The sequence below is a fragment of the Trachemys scripta genome, chromosome 18, assembly GCF_013100865.1.
Source record: "Trachemys scripta elegans isolate TJP31775 chromosome 18, CAS_Tse_1.0, whole genome shotgun sequence".
Classification (NCBI taxonomy): Eukaryota; Metazoa; Chordata; order Testudines; family Emydidae; genus Trachemys; species Trachemys scripta.
Genome location: NC_048315.1, coordinates 7,619,561 through 7,635,173, shown reverse-complemented (window position 1 = coordinate 7,635,173; position 15,613 = coordinate 7,619,561). Strand labels below are relative to the sequence as shown.

Below are 15,613 nucleotides of genomic sequence, written 5' to 3'. Positions count from 1 at the left end.
CCTGCAGTATAGCGTATAAATAGAGGGGACAGGAAGGAAAGGAAAGTGGTGGCAATTGAAGAGGTGGGCAGGAACCCTTATTAGCCCGCACTTAGGTTATTCTGAATGCTGGCCTCAGGGAAACGAGCCGTTCCCCACATGTTGGTAGGGTCCGGTGTGGGAAGGAGGAATAACCAAGGGGTGGATGTATCCACAGCAGAATGGCAATGCAAACTCACTGTTCTCTGTGTGCTAAGATTGAAGAGTCCGTGCGGAGCATGGTGATGCGCTATGGAAGCCGCCTTTGGAAACTCCGTGTCCTCCAAGCAGAGCTGAAAATTAACATTCGCTTGACGCCAACTGGAAAGGCAATTCCCATCCGTCTCTTCCTGACCAATGAATCCGGCTATTACTTGGACATCAGCTTGTACAAGGAGGTGACGGACTCCAGGACCGCACAGGTACAGCTCCATGCAGGCATGGAAGCGAGTACTACAGAATGTGGTCTTTGGGAGGGTTTTGGTTTGTTGATTTTTTTTTTTTTTTATTTATTTTTTAAGCCTGATCCAAATACCAAAGTGATTTATTATTGTTTCAGTAAATAAAGAATTGTGATTCTAGAGAGAGGTAATAGGCATGTGGGTGTGCAAAACACATAACTCATGTGGAGGTATGTAGTCTAGCCATTTGCATACACCTTGCTTTGTTCAAGCAAACAATTCTTTTCCCATTCGGAAAAGTCCTTTGGAATTAGAAAATATCATCGTTGTATATACTATTGGAACTATCCTGTAGAATTTAATAGAAAATTCTATCCCTGCTCTAAGCTTACGCCGGATGGTTCAAGAAATCCATAGAAAGGATTGGCTTCTCTTTTTAAATTCTGTAGGAACAATGAATAACTTCCAGGCCCATGTGAAATTTCTGGAGAACCTTACTGTAGTCATATTTATTAAACTGGATAGGACTTTAACATGAGGGTTGTGTATGTACTATTCTTTGTGTACGGCTTACTCGTATTCTACTAAGGCACTTAACTGTTTATTAAAATGTAGAAATAAGTTTAGATTCTGACTGCAATAACAACTCTGCCATGCAGTAGAAGCAACAGAATAAACCCTTTGGACAGTGTTTGTGTCAAACACAATGCGCTGAGTCACCATTTTTCCTTTTTCTAAATCTTTCCTGCAAGCTGCTTGGCCATGCAGTCTCTCCTGGTCTAGAGATCCTAGTATAGATAATGTCCACATGTTTTGAATGGACCAGGGAAAAGAAAAAGACATTGTGTTAATCTGCAGTGGCTCAGCTTAAAATTTGAGTTTTGTTCGCCATTTGCCAATGTGACCTTTCCTTTTGCGTTGTTTCTGGTGAGATGGTCAGAAAAATATCCCTGTAAGGCATGGATTTTCTTTTTTAAAATGTTACATGTATGTTGGGGGGAGGGGGGAGGGCGGCGGGATCTTTCTGTAATTTTCACAGTATTTGATGGTTTTTTCCAGGGTAAATATGTTTCAGTCAAATCATTCTAGGGACAGGGATGGTTTTAATTAACTTTCATAATAGAATTAAGGCAGGTCTGTTCTTGTAAATGTTTGTTCTTAACTTTTTTTTCACCTTTGTCTAAAAGAATTCTTTTAGATTTCGCCCTTGTATGGTTCTAAAGAGATTAAACTTAGATAGTGAATTCCGGCTCCCCTTTTTCGGCCCAAATAGGAACTCTGGTTTAGGACAAGATCACACCCAATCAAGTTTTCCTGTTTCATTATAACATCAGTGGCTTTTGCATCCTGAGAGGTTTGTTAGATGAGTTCAGGATCCATTGCTGCATACAAGCAAGTGAACCTGGTGCTTGGATACTATCATGATTTGTAGTGGTGTGGAAACCTAGATAGATAATTCACCAGAGAAGCCAAAGATAAAGTCAGGAATGGATCCAGGTCTCCTGTGCTCTAACCGCTAGAAACGCTACTTGCTTAAGGGACCAGTCCAATTCCCTGTGAATCAACTAAACGCCTCTCACTGACTTTGGTGGGAGTTGGATTAAGCCCTAAATACAGTAAAAGCCTCTTGATTACAGCACAGTGGTAGGCACTTGTTTTCCTGATTAAATAGCTCTCCTGCCAAAGAAGTTTTTTTAAAACACCAAACAAAGCAACCTATAAAGACTTAAGAATGATGTAAAATATTATATTGACAAAAACCACAAAAAGGAATACTATTTACTGAATTCCATCTCTGTTTGAACGCTCTCCGCCCCCTTCCCCCTCCCCCCCACCCAATCTTCTTTTCATCTTTATCCAGCAACTTCTGTATAAAGGAACTGGAGCTTGGAACATCAAATGTTATGATCATTCTGTTAAGAACAGCTTAATCATATGGCTCCAGCCAAATGCGTCCCTATTAAGCAGGGCTTAGTCTAATGTGGTCTCAGTTAAGCAGCACTCATTGCAGCTCAATATCATTAGCTGAAATGGATTTTCATTTGGGATTTCCAATGGATCAATTCCTTTGGTGACGCCCCATCAGAGTGGGCCCTCCCTATTAAGTGAGTCCTGATTGAGTGGACTATAAAGCACCGTGAAGTATGGCAGCTGAAAACTCATGTCACTGCTCCGGGAGTATATTTTAAACGTGTAATATCAAAACTTCAAGCCAAATGACATATGGCAAGTCTTGAACTAGCTTCCACGATCAATCAGCAGAGATATGAATGGTGTTTAGCTACTGTACTTACACTGTACTGTATTTATGCTATTCAGCGACATAAATAACAGCGATCCTCTCATTGCTGTCATGGGATATTCTCATACTCAGTCCACATAGTCACGCTGTCAGAGGAAATGCTGGTGAATGGTCAGTCTTCTCTGCATGCTGATTATGGCTAGGTACCCTTTCCTACCAGTGTGATATTGTTGTAATAAGTCAGCGATGTACAGAGTAAAGCCCTGCTTGAAGAGGGTGGTAATGGGTGTTGGAACACGTCACTTTGAGATGTGTGGGTATTGTCATCTTTTGAGGGAACACAAGTAAGTCCATTCAAACTAGCATATCCTGTTGAAGTGTTCTGATGGGGACATCTCCCCTGAGCTGATCTGGTTGATGGATCTCAGGTTGCCTTTCTTTTACGCTGATCATGTTTTCTGCTGCAGATTATGTTCCAGGCATATGGAGATAAACAGGGCCCACTTCATGGCATGCTGATCAACACCCCATATGTGACAAAAGATCTGCTCCAGTCCAAGAGATTCCAGGCACAATCTTTAGGGACGACGTATATCTATGACATCCCTGAGATGTTCCGGCAGGTAAATCTTCCTTGGCAGGTCTTACTGGGGTGTTTGTAGAGTTTTGTACCAGCAAAGCGTGCCCTCGTTGCTCATCAAGGGAACCTAGTAGCTGGAGCTGTGAAACTCCACGCTGGAGCCATGAAATTGACGAGAAAGCTGGGCAACTAGAGCCTGGCTGCCACCGGCTCCCCCACTCCCAGCTGGGCTGCTGCCCGGAGGGTCCCTGCTCAGAGAGGCGAGACATACCAGCTGCCCCCAGCTGGGAGTGGGAGGAAGAGAAACCCCAGGTGGCTACTCCCCTGCTCCCTGCCCTGGCTCTCAGCCCCCAACACTGCCCCTCGTCATTCGATGGAAGTGCTCCTGGTGAGACGCACACCGCTGACAGGAGGGTAGTGTGGACATCACCACTGCAGTGATTACAGTGGTGTCTGTAAGCCGACCTAAAGTAGGTTGACTTAGATTTGTAGTGTAGACATGCCCCAAGTCTGCTACGAGTCGGATTAGATAATACAGTGGTGGTAGTGTTTGGCACGGCACCAATATGAATTACAGATACTACTAACCTTTCTGCTATAGACAAGGCCTTAGTGAATGAGGTTGGTGTATGGTAGAATCCATCACACTAGGTATTTCCTGTGTGCTAGCTTGGATTCTATACCTGGCTTGTTGGGTTATCAAATCACAAAGCTGTGGCTATTGTTACTTTGACTAAAATCATGGTTCAGGGTTTGAAATTTCCTCTAAGGTGGGATCCAGTGAATAGTGTCAGCCAAATGCTGTTTATTGGGGGAGTTAATGGGTATAGAAGTAGTTTCTGTCTTGATACTGAGTCATAACAGGTTACATCAAGTATACCAAGAGTCAATCTTAACAAAAATATCTCTATTCACCTTTATAGTCTCTGATTAAACTCTGGGATTCTATGAGTGAATATGCATTGCTCCCAACACTACCATTGCCTTCTGATATGCTAACATATACTGAACTGGTACTGGATGATCAAGGTCAGCTGGTGCATATGAACAGGCTGCCAGGAGGAAATGAGGCAAGTTACTTTCTAAAACTACTTTCCCCGCCTTCTCATCAGCAATATGTTGTAGTTATAGACTGGCTTTGAAAATTGTAGTGAAAATGTACCAATCCAGGCTCAAAAGCTACTTGTGCTCCTTTCATGGGTGAAATCTTTCTCTTGAAAATGAGATTTTTGTCTCATTGAAGATGAATACCTTCCATACAATTGGAACTTTAACCTCCATAGTAAATTATGGTTTAGTTTCAAATTTGTGCTAATGCTATATTTTTTCCTTCTAATCAAAAGGTGTACCATTCAAGTATTTCTGGTAGCTAGAGTTTTATATTTTAAATTTTTTTTACAAAGCTAAATAGAAATGTTTTTGTTCACTTAAAAAAAAAAAAAAAAAGAGAGAACACTAATTTTATATATGTTCTATTTACATGTTCCCCTGCAGTGTTTGGGTAATAAACTGGCAAAGTGTGTGCAACAGCCCCCTCTAGTGACTGGTCCTCTAGAGAGCCTAATGGAGTTACTCTTAACTCAAGTCTGTGCTGTGATGTTGGAAGTCCAAACTCTGCTCATGACCTCTGCGGGCTGGTGGTGGTTACTTTTGCAAGGCAGAGATTGCGGGTTGAGCTAACTTGAAAGTGAAATTAACTAGTACAAAAGTGAAACTGACCAGTTCATTTTCATTGTCCAAATTAAGTGAAGTGCAAAAAGTAAATATGTCTCTTCAGCTATTTAAGTTTAAACAATCTAAGGTGGTAGTTGCATTCATTTTTTATATGATTGTTAAACTAACCGTATCCCTTTAACCAGATATGTAACCTTAAGACTGGCAAGAGTGTCGTTCCTATATCAAAACCATTGGGAGGAGAGAGTAGGTTATTCCAACAAAGAAGTTCAACAGAGGTTTGCAGCAGTGTTTACTGCGTCTCTCTTTATAAGCCCTTTGTCAGGGAAAGGCTTTGAATCTGAATTTTTGAGTCAAACCCAGTCAATAAATGGAGACGTAAGGAGGTTTTTTTCCGCTGCTGCTGGGGGTATAGGAAGAATGGTTTCACTAATGTAATTAAAACCCCAAATGAGTGCTTCTTTTTTTTTTTTTTAGTTAATTTTGTTTTTTGCCCAGAAGTCCACGGCTGTGCGAAGCCTCTTGCCACGATCTTTCTCTTTCCGTCTGCATTTCTCTCTGCTCTCGTTCTGTGTTTGAGCGGGTAGAGACTGGGGGAATAGCGAAGTCCCCGAGGGACAGAGCTCTGTTCTTGCTGAAATTACAAGCACAGAGCTGCCTGGGCATGAACATGTAGTGTTTACTCTGCCAGTATGAATACAAATAGTCTTATTATACGAGATTCTGTACCCAAAGACCAAAAAAAAATTAGTTTTTTTTAACCCTTGAAAGACTTAGTTGTGCCTTGTGTGGAAACAAGTGACATAGCAGCATAAAGAGCCCTGCGGTGGCTATACAAATAATGCCCTGGTTAAAACTCCGTCTCTCTGATGCTGTTACGCTATACGGTGAGTTGTTTGAATTCTTGCCTTATTTTCAAACAACCTGGAGGTGGTGTTTGGGGTGTTTATCCCCACCTTTTGCTGTCCATACGCTTTGAAGATGATTGAGAATGGAAGTATGTGACCAATTCTGAGTCGTGTCTCGATGACTCCATTGAGATTCTGGACTGGGCTACTCCCTCGTGCAATCTTCCGGTGCGTGCTCTCTGTCTCAATTGAAGCAGAGAGAGAGAGAGAGGCTGAAGACTCCATTTCTCTCCTTTCCCAGAGAGGTTTGTGGCTAATGCTCCGGGCAGCTTGTAAACGATGTCAGCCAAGCCAGTTCTCCGATAGATTAGTTGCAGTAGGACAATGCACAGTGAAAATGAGGTTTGAGGTGTTAGTATCTTATTCTGTTACTAGTAGCCAGGGGACACAATAGTACACCTTCACTGGAGAAGTGGCCAATCTAAGGAAGGGGTTTCAGCAGTCAAAAGTCTGAAGGACAGGTGACACGCAAAAGATGACGAGCTGTCGAACAGATGCATTCCTCTGTGCTGCATTCACTGTATCAAGGAGAGCTGACTTTAGGCTTTTACGGTTTAATTTGTTTTAGCCGAGGAAACAGATTTGTCACAAGCCTGCACTCAAGGTCCTCGCACCAAGGAAGATGGCAAGTGGGAGGGGAGGAGGGACAGTTGAGGTTTGATTCTTCAGCTTCATCTCTGGAATGGAAAAGGCAACCTGGATAAAACCAAGCCGACAGGCGTGTTTAAAAAGAAGAGGCAGTAAATAGATCCATGCTGCTTTTCTCACAAATAAGATGGGTCCCACAGATGCTGCATATTTCTACCTAGAAGTTATGCAGACTGTTATCTACCAGGAACAAAGGGTCCTTGCTGTCATCCACCTTTGTGGGAGAAGCTTGTAGTTCTGGGTGTAGATAGGCATTGTCCAGGAGACATAGAAGAGAGGAAAATTATAACATTTTAAACTGGTTCAGCTCTTTGTTTCAGACACATTTGAGAATTTGCCATCTTTTCACCAAATACATTTCATTTGTTCTCCAAACTTGTCTGAATGTATTTGAGAGGATACGTTAACATAAACAAACACGCTCTCCTTTAAAATGATAGTCGATAGGACTTGTTGCATAGTGAATCATGAATGGAAGGCAATGTGGCTAAAGGAGTGAGCACAAGATGGAAATTAGACCTCTTAGGTCCTTATCGTTGGGCCCTTATCGCCCGTCTCTCACTTTCTTCACTGGTAAAATAGGCTAGTACTGATGTAGTTCATGCTGTTGTGAGGATTAATTAGTTAAAATTTACAAAAACAAAAAAACCCCAAACCTTAGACACTGTAATTACCATATCAGTGCTAGGTGTTACGGTGCAGTGCCACACAAACAGAGGATGTAACTGAAGCTAGGTGATATGCTATAACGGTGAAAGAAGAAGAACAGGAGTACTTGTGGCACCTTAGAGACTAACAGACACTTTTTTGGTTCTGTTAACTCAGTGGCAAAGTCTGAGTTGAATTTAAAAGCTGGTTGAAATGGGTGAAAGTGGAGGGAGGACGAGGAGTACTATTAGGACCTGACATAAATTGCAATTTTTCTTTTCCTTATAGAACCCCATAAAATGTCTAAATAATGCTGTGAAGGTAAATTTTCCTCAGCTCCACAGCTATACAAAACGGCTTTATTTGTTTCTTTATGATGATCTTTTCAGAGGAGATTGGTAAACTTAAGAGATGGGTGATGGGAAAGAGTCTTCCTTCTCAAGTTAGTTCACAACCAAGCCATGTTGGCAATGACTGAAAGTCACAACCATTGGATAACTGGTTTGAGAGACGTTTGGTGGTCTCAGACCAGATCTTAGTGGACAGATAACCACATCACAAAAACCACCACCATGTTTGACAGTAATTATGTCTCTTGCTGGCAGACTCAACAAAAAGGCCAAGGACTTAATGGACTATGACGATGGAACTCCGCACTCATTCCTAGATTTTGGTCCTGCTGGCTTGGGGATGAGATGTCTTAGTAGGATAGTGTGGGGGAGGTTGCACTGCTACAAGCCAGGCTGTACCTGTTCTCTGGCTACACGGAAACTCCGGGGGCTTTCAAGACAGTGGTGTCTTTTTCAAGTCATTTTTCCATTCAGACAGTTCTGAGTGGTGTCCACTGACTCTTTGGATGACTTCTTGAGAAGTGGACTTAGTCCAGTTTTCTTCTCAGGTCCCTTTCTCTGGATTCCTCATTTTGACCCTGTGACCTGCACCCCCATCCTTATTTGTTCATTTTTGTCCCCAGTACTCAGTTAAACTCTGGGTTCTGTGGCCCCTCCTATCCTGAGAGGTGTTTGCCTTTTGCTCCGCTAGGCTCCACCCACACTCCCAGGATTTAAATAGACTGGCACTAAATTCACAACAGCATAAAATTCGAAACTCTTTTGGAGCTAATTTGCTAATACAGGTTTGTTAGTGGCAGAAAATATGTATGTAGGAAAGCCGAAGAAGGTCTAGCATGTGGACAATAAAGTCTTAGCAGCCAGCAATAATTCCATCACGTTCCCTGGCAAATTGGAGCGAAGACTGTGACTGTCTATGGGACAAAAGTCACACATGGGAACATGTCAAAAACGAAGTGCCAGCTAGGTGGACGCTCAGGATGCCTCAGAATCAGGCCCTAAAATGGATAGACACATGGCACTGAAATTTGTAAGTTTAAATAAAAAGTTGCATAATTGAAAAAGAAAAATATTGCATTGCAAAAATTTGCAAACAAAAACATCTCTGCTTGTTAAGGTTTTCAGTTAAATCGTTTTAAGTTCAGATAGTTGATATGTTCGTATACATTCCACCACAACTTTTTTTAAACTAACTCCTGCTAGTTTGTAGCTTCACATTTAAAACAAAATAAAAATAAAAAAAAGTCTGGACTGTTCAGAGTTCAGTGCGGCAAGGTGCTGAGGAGTTTCTACGGAGGGTGTTCCGGGGGTGTCCCTTTGGCAGCAGCAGGGACTGGAGGTGCTCAGAATCTTGCACTCTTGGAATACAGATCGATGGGGTCTATGGAGAACTTTGCATGTTTTGATTTAGGTGTATGGCTGACAGTTGCTCTCTTACAGACTGTCTACCCTAGAAGTTTAACTGCCATGGCTGAGGCTGTAACATGAATCTCTAATATGGTTCTATAAGCATGTTGTCCTATTAGAACATGGATGATCCTAGCAGTGCCAGACAATGGTGTGTTAGCACAGGGAGATTTTTACAGGATTTTCCAAAGTACCCAATAGCTTCCATTGAGAGAACATTTAAAAATGTGTCTCTTTCATTGAGTAGCTCTTCTGAAAGTCTGGCCTATAGTTCAGGAGTACTGCAAGGAGTACTATATTGAGTCTAAAGACTGGGGCTGAATGTCAGAGCACCACCGCCTCCAAGTGTGGGAGAGGCAGGAGAAACTCCAGCCTTGGCTGCCTCACAGAGAGAGATTGGAGGAGGGGAGGAAGGAGAGCCCGAGCCTGGATGGCTGGGCTCTGGCTATCTGCCTCCCAGGTGTGCATGGCCCTTCTGCATGCCCCCCAGCCACTCGGGATTGACAACCAGAGCTCTTCCCTCCTTCCCCCCCTAAAAAGCACACCGCTCGTGCTCCTCCTTCTCCCCATTCCCATGCCTCCCTGGGGAGGCCTACCCCTTACCTTAGACCAGCAGTTCTCAAACTATCCAAAAAATTATCTGAAATCCCACCATTAAAAAAGTGATCGTTTTTGTGGGCCATCAGGTCACTCTTCATACTGTTAGAGATTTCACTGCTCATTTTTAAAGAGGGGGCATTTTATAAACTTTGACCCAAATTCACCACCGCCCTCAGAGTCCATGGAGTTGTGCCCCCTTATGGCAGCAGTGAATTTGGCCCTTCAAGACAAGGAGATAATGGATGTAACTGGGACACCCCTGGCGCTGCTCCAACCCCAGTTCTCCAGCTAGGTCACATGGAAATGTACATAGGAAGACCATGTCATTTTTCCCTGTTGACACTAGATGTCACAGTTTTTCCTTTACAGTAACCTGAGCGTGAGACAGAGTCTCTAATTGAACCTTTTTGTGAAGCATTTGCCAGCATCCTTTCCGTTGCAGGTGGGAAGATTTGGCCAGGTGTGTTACAGGACAGAACTAAGTAAAGGGCTAGAGGAACCCCTGTGCAGCAGCTCCAGGTGTTGTTTGGTGCAGCAGAGGGATAGCTAATGAATATTGTGCAGGGAAGGCTTAATAGTTAAACTGTTTTTATGTTCTGTGGATTCTATTGTGTTGCCTTGCATTCCCCTCTCTTATGGTAGGGCTTAAGGTATTAAAACCTCAGAGCTCGAACACGTATAGTAATTATGGAAGAACTTGGGTTGCATGATTACAAGGTCTGTAAAATAACGAAGGGTTGGAAGGGGAATGGAATAAGTTTGTCTGTGTGTGTTTCCATTCATGCTCCCTCCACATTTGTTTTATGACAGTTACTGCAATTCTGTGTGTTTAGAACTCCTTCCCTTGATAAGACTTAGGAACAAACTCTTTATAAAGGCTCTTGGAGGCTGTAGACAGGGAACCTGGGCAACTCTTTCTGTTGTACTCATTGGAAACCATTCTTGTGCAGTTGTTCATTAGGTGAGCCTCCTGTCACAGAATACCTTAGGCCCCATCGGCACTTCGATACCTGATGGCAATAGCGTAAGGACCAGAATGGAACAGCTTTTTTTGTTGAGAACTGTAGAATGCTGTTTTACTGAAAGATGAAAGTTTCTCGAAATGTGGAGTGGGACACATGAATTTAAAAGAACAAACTTCCTGACGTGGGTTCCTGAGCATTGGTGAAGGCAAATCTTCTTTTTTTTTTCTTTCTTTCTTTCCCTTTTTATATGCCTGGAACATTTAATGTGCCCATAAATTAATAATGGGTGTGAAGAGTAGACCTATTTAGTGGGTCTTTTTTAAGTCCATGTTAGGATTATAATGAATGGTGGGACACATGCAGAAGACACTGGAATATGGAATTTTGAGCACAAAACTGCACTGTTCAACAGCAGTTCATATGGTTAAAAGCAGATGCCTCATAGCAACTTAGATTGCCGAGGTCGGTTAATCCTCCATGCTGATCAATTACTTCAGCATGCTATTTCTCACACACAGCTTCACAGACAACAGTAACATCTGTAACCCTCATTTTATTGTGTGTGTGTGTGTGTGTGTGTGAGAGAGAGAGAGGCGCTAGTAGTTTAAGATTTGAAAGCTTTGCATTCTAAACATCAATTTTCAGATGCTTATAACCTACTAAAATGTATTTTTGAGCTGGAACTTCTCATGTTGGTCTTAGCCAGGAGGTTAATTTTTGGAAATTTATAAGAAAATCAATTCAGCCATTTTTGAGTTACTGGTGTTGAAAAAACAGACTTTTTTTCCAGTGGTTAAGATAAGTGTTTAGATTCTTTTATACAGTCAAGCACTACTCGGGGCAATGCTTAATGCTATTCAAAAATACAGAAGAAAAAATGTTATTTCCTATGCTGCCCTTCCTGTAAGGTTAGTTTTGCAAAGTTTTATACTTAAACCTCATCTCCCACATATACATATACATATAATATCTCTCTCTCTCTCTCTCTCTCTCTCTCTCTCTCTCTCAAAAAAAAAAAAAAAAAAAAAAAAAGATAATGGCCTACTACTGCTGACATTTATTCTTTAACTCAAGCAGTAGAAGTCTGTTCTATGGGCCAGAAGTTTCAGATGCTGTTGCTGACCCATGTAGGGGGTCATGGTTGCATCCAGTGCAATTTTTGTGGGTTATTTTCCCCTTCAGTCTTATTACTGAAAAAACAACACAACCCCACCACATTCAGTATCCATCCTGTGCACTGAAGGCCTGTTCCAACACCCACTGGAGTCAATAGACACTGGTTCAGGCCCTGAATGAGGCAGAGGTTGCCTGGGGAAAAAGTATGTGATGATGTTATTAAGAACTGGATCACAATATATCTGCGTGAGGAGGAAGAATGAAGGTTGCATGGGTAACCTTTATTCTGGTATTTCCTAACTTTTGAGAGCTCGACTTTGAAATCTTTAAATTTCCTTTTTGGTATAGTTTTTGTATGATGTAATATATAATACACATCTGTACATGCACGTATAGATGTGCATATAAAATGCACATATATACATAGACTAGAACGGGAGATGAGATGTGATTTGTGTAACCATGAAGACTCTAAGAGGGAAATGCTGTATGTTAATTGTCAGCAAACTTTTTAAAAAAAAACCATCAGCCCTGTTAGGGACATTTTCAGAGAGCCATGTCCAGATTTTCAAATTTCAAAATAAATAAATAAATAAAATTAAGCATGGTAAAAAGTACACGTGCTCGAACGATATCCTTGTGCGGAGAGAAATAGAGTGAAATAACACAATTGCCATAAACACCAATGCTGGTGAATAACAAGCTGTTCTAGTTTACATTAGATTTTGTGTCAACTACATTTTCTTGAGGAATTACTGAACATGGTAGAAAGGGTGCTGCAGCTTCCCCCCAGGGTCCCTACCATTTGCATCCATGTCCCATCACTTCTTGTATCTGCTGTGCTACTGTGAGAGAGAATGGAACCATAGTTTCTTCCCGTTCCCTCTGATATCTGTCGTCAACAGCTCTGACTGCCACTGGCAGTCAATTTGTAACTGAATCAGTGTGTGTATTACTGTTCACATTGATAGCACAATTAATGTTGAAGTCAATTTTGGTGTTAATTTTAGGTCATGATTAGTGTTGACACTGTGTGTCAAACTAATGACATTTTAGCATCATGAAAATGAACATTAGTTAATATCACGTTTTTACTATCTGCTAACGGTTACATTAAGCCAAGATCTCCTGGGAGAGGGTGTGTATAAAATTATATATATAAAACGTGTGTGTGTAATGGTATTCTGCATTGCTGGTGTTACTCAGGGAGCAAATGACATCTAAGCACTGCATCCTAATCACAGTTCGGAACACCAGAAATAATGATCGCTTCTGATCGGAGGCTGTGAATAATTCATCTGGTTTGATTTTCACGTTCTGTCCAGTGATACTTTTCAAACCAAATGTGTTTCTACAGAAGAATAATGGCCCCACTTCTTATGGAAATACTGTGGCACAAATCATTTCACCAACATAAAAACAGTTAAATAAGACGGTTCTTGTTTTTATTTTTCCCCCCCCCACTCCTGCTCTCTCTCTCTCTCGCTCTTCCTTGTGCTGGGGATCGAAGTGTGGCAAGACAAGCGCTTCCAATACTGCTGTGGCTGTTTTCAAGATCCTATTTTTAAACCACCACCCCTCGCCATCACCCCGTGATTGTTCTGGCAGCACTCTTAGGTGATTAGCTCAGCCTGCCTAATTAACCTGTGAACTCTCCCTTTTTGGCATGCTGCCGTTAAGTTAAAAACCACATTTTTTTTTCTCTAAAATAGAAAGCTCTCCCCTCCTACCCATAAATTTAAACCGCATATGAGCCTTTCAAAGAAAAAAAATCCTTGGCTGTGCCCTGTGTTTTTTATTACTAGCCAACTAACACTGATGATAGTATATGTTGGGGAATCAAAAAGAGACGTGAAATAGTGTAGTGACACATTTGAGCTTTTTTATAGCATACGTTTGTTTCTGACTTTTCATTAAAAAACTATTTTCAAGAGTATATATAGTTACTTGGATATGAAAATTCATTGTACCCTAGTTAAATAACATTATAGCAGTGGGGCAAAGAGAATTTAAGATAAGGATGTGCATTACATACGCAGAACCCCAGGCTGGAAAGCAAATATGGTGCTTCTGTTCTGAGTTGTATTGTATTGGGAGGAAGTTTTTTTTTTTGAGTATGGAGGCTTCTATTCTAACATACAGAAATCATTGCGTTGATCTTGCATCCAGGGAGGCAGCCTGATCTTGAGAATGGAGCATGGGACTTGACAGTTAGGACTCTTGATTGGAATCCGGCCCTGACACTGGCCCACTGAGAGAGCAGGAGCAAGACCATTAATTCCTCTGTGCCTCAGTTTACCCATCTGTAAACTGAGGATAGTAATATTTTATCTTTGCAAAGCACATTATGAGCCTGTCAGGGTGTGTGTGATCCTGTTTCCTTCTTTTGACTGGCCACAGGGAGGATTAAGGACCTAGTCTTACTGAAAGCTAACAACGCTGCTCCTGTAGCTTGGGTGGTTTTGTGCTTGTGTGTTGGTTCTGAATATTCCAGGTTTCATTCTTGCTAATGACCTTAGTCTGGTGGTAGCCAGGGCGGCCGTGGTTTGTTACACGAGGGTAGATATCTGTGCAAAATATTAGTATTTTGTGTGTCTTCTCTTGGAAGAAGTTTACAGTGCAATTTGTGTGCCATTTTTAAGAAAAGAAAGTAAAAGGGAGTCTGGGCAACTCTCTCCCCAGAATTAAAACTGGGATTCCTGCCTTATTTGGTGTGGAGGCTGGCCTCAGAACTTTTTGTGAAGTGCCCACTTCAGATTTTTAGTTATGACTTTAATGAGGAAATAAGGATTTTTTTTTTTTTTTGTCGGATATATAATGGAGGATTGAACTGATCTGTGGCCAAACTTGTGTTTTATTAAACTACCTGTGAGAGGGATGCCCTCTTGGGCAGCCCACAGTATCTTTGGGCTAATCCGGAAGTCCTTAGCTCCGTGCTTACTCATTTTGATGATGATGATTTATTGTAAGTTTGCCCATCCTAAGTGCCAGATCCTGAGCTACTTAAATTCAGCCCATGACCGCTCTCTCCCTGTAATTGTGAGGCCAGGAGGACAAAGATGATCAGTTGCAAGGTTTGGGGGTGGTTGCTGCTGAAATTAAAAAGGGAAATGCTATGGCTGCTGGATTTATTTTTGATCAATAAGCTTGTCCTTTGGGCTCCTGGTAAGTTGTCCATGTGATCCTTGTTGTCTTTGCTGAGGCTCAGAGGTCTTTGGGGTGGTCAGCAGCTGCAGCGACTTGTTGTATAGCATTAAGGCTTTCCATTAATTTAGCAACAAGATTGGTATTTGAGCAAAACATCCAGCTGACCTTTTGGGGTTTATGCTCCTGTCTCTGCAACTGATGCATATCTCTCGCCTCTAAACACTCTGCAGTTTGATGCTGAAACTTACCTGTACATCAGCAAATATTAATAAAAATTACCTACCTCCGGCCCCCAGTGCCATATCATTTAAAATGAGAGTGAAGAAATGGAGCCCATAGGAAGATGCACAGAAAGCTCTAACGTTCTATTCGCCTGCGATCCCAGCCATTGAAAGGGAAGAGAAGGGAAAGGAGCTGTCAGAGAGCTGTGATGTTTTTGGATAGCTGCCTGCATTTTCTCCAATGATCCTTTGATTAATTTCTCTGTCGGGCTTTTTTTTTTTTTTTTTAATGAAACTATTACACTGTATCTTATTGCAGACATTGATTGGCTCTTGTCTGTGTATTGTGCCCATTTTGATTTGTATTAAACAGCACATATCTATCTGCTGCTTCTCTCCCTCCCCCCCATCCCACCTCCCTTCTAGTTCATAATGCTCAGAATCCCAAGTATCCGCAATGAGAGCTTCACCCATACTGATTGCAAAGGATGTGCAATCGGCTTGAGGAATGTGTACTCTGCTTGTGATCGCTGGGCCAGCCGAGACTGGGTGAAGCATGTGGCTTTCAGGGCTAGGCTGCTATTTACATCTGTTAATGGTGCTCCTTGATGGCCAGCTCCCCAGTGCGATCATACACAGAGGCTAAGAGGCGAGAGAGATGCAGTCTCCAGAAGTTGCTCATCTCCAT

At 41.9% G+C, this 15,613-nt stretch overlaps 1 protein-coding gene across 6 annotated transcripts in view; it reads left to right on the top strand.

Moving 5' to 3' along the window:
* Nucleotides 1-15,613, top strand: part of ACACA (acetyl-CoA carboxylase alpha) — a 213,410-nt gene that overhangs the window by 119,393 nt on the left and 78,404 nt on the right. For all 6 annotated transcript variants that reach the window (XM_034752336.1, XM_034752342.1, XM_034752337.1 and 3 more), the window contains 3 exons: nucleotides 237-440; nucleotides 3,129-3,284; nucleotides 4,165-4,311. In XM_034752336.1, coding sequence (XP_034608227.1) covers nucleotides 237-440; nucleotides 3,129-3,284; nucleotides 4,165-4,311 — 507 coding nt within the window. The remainder of the gene's footprint in view (nucleotides 1-236; nucleotides 441-3,128; nucleotides 3,285-4,164; nucleotides 4,312-15,613) is intronic.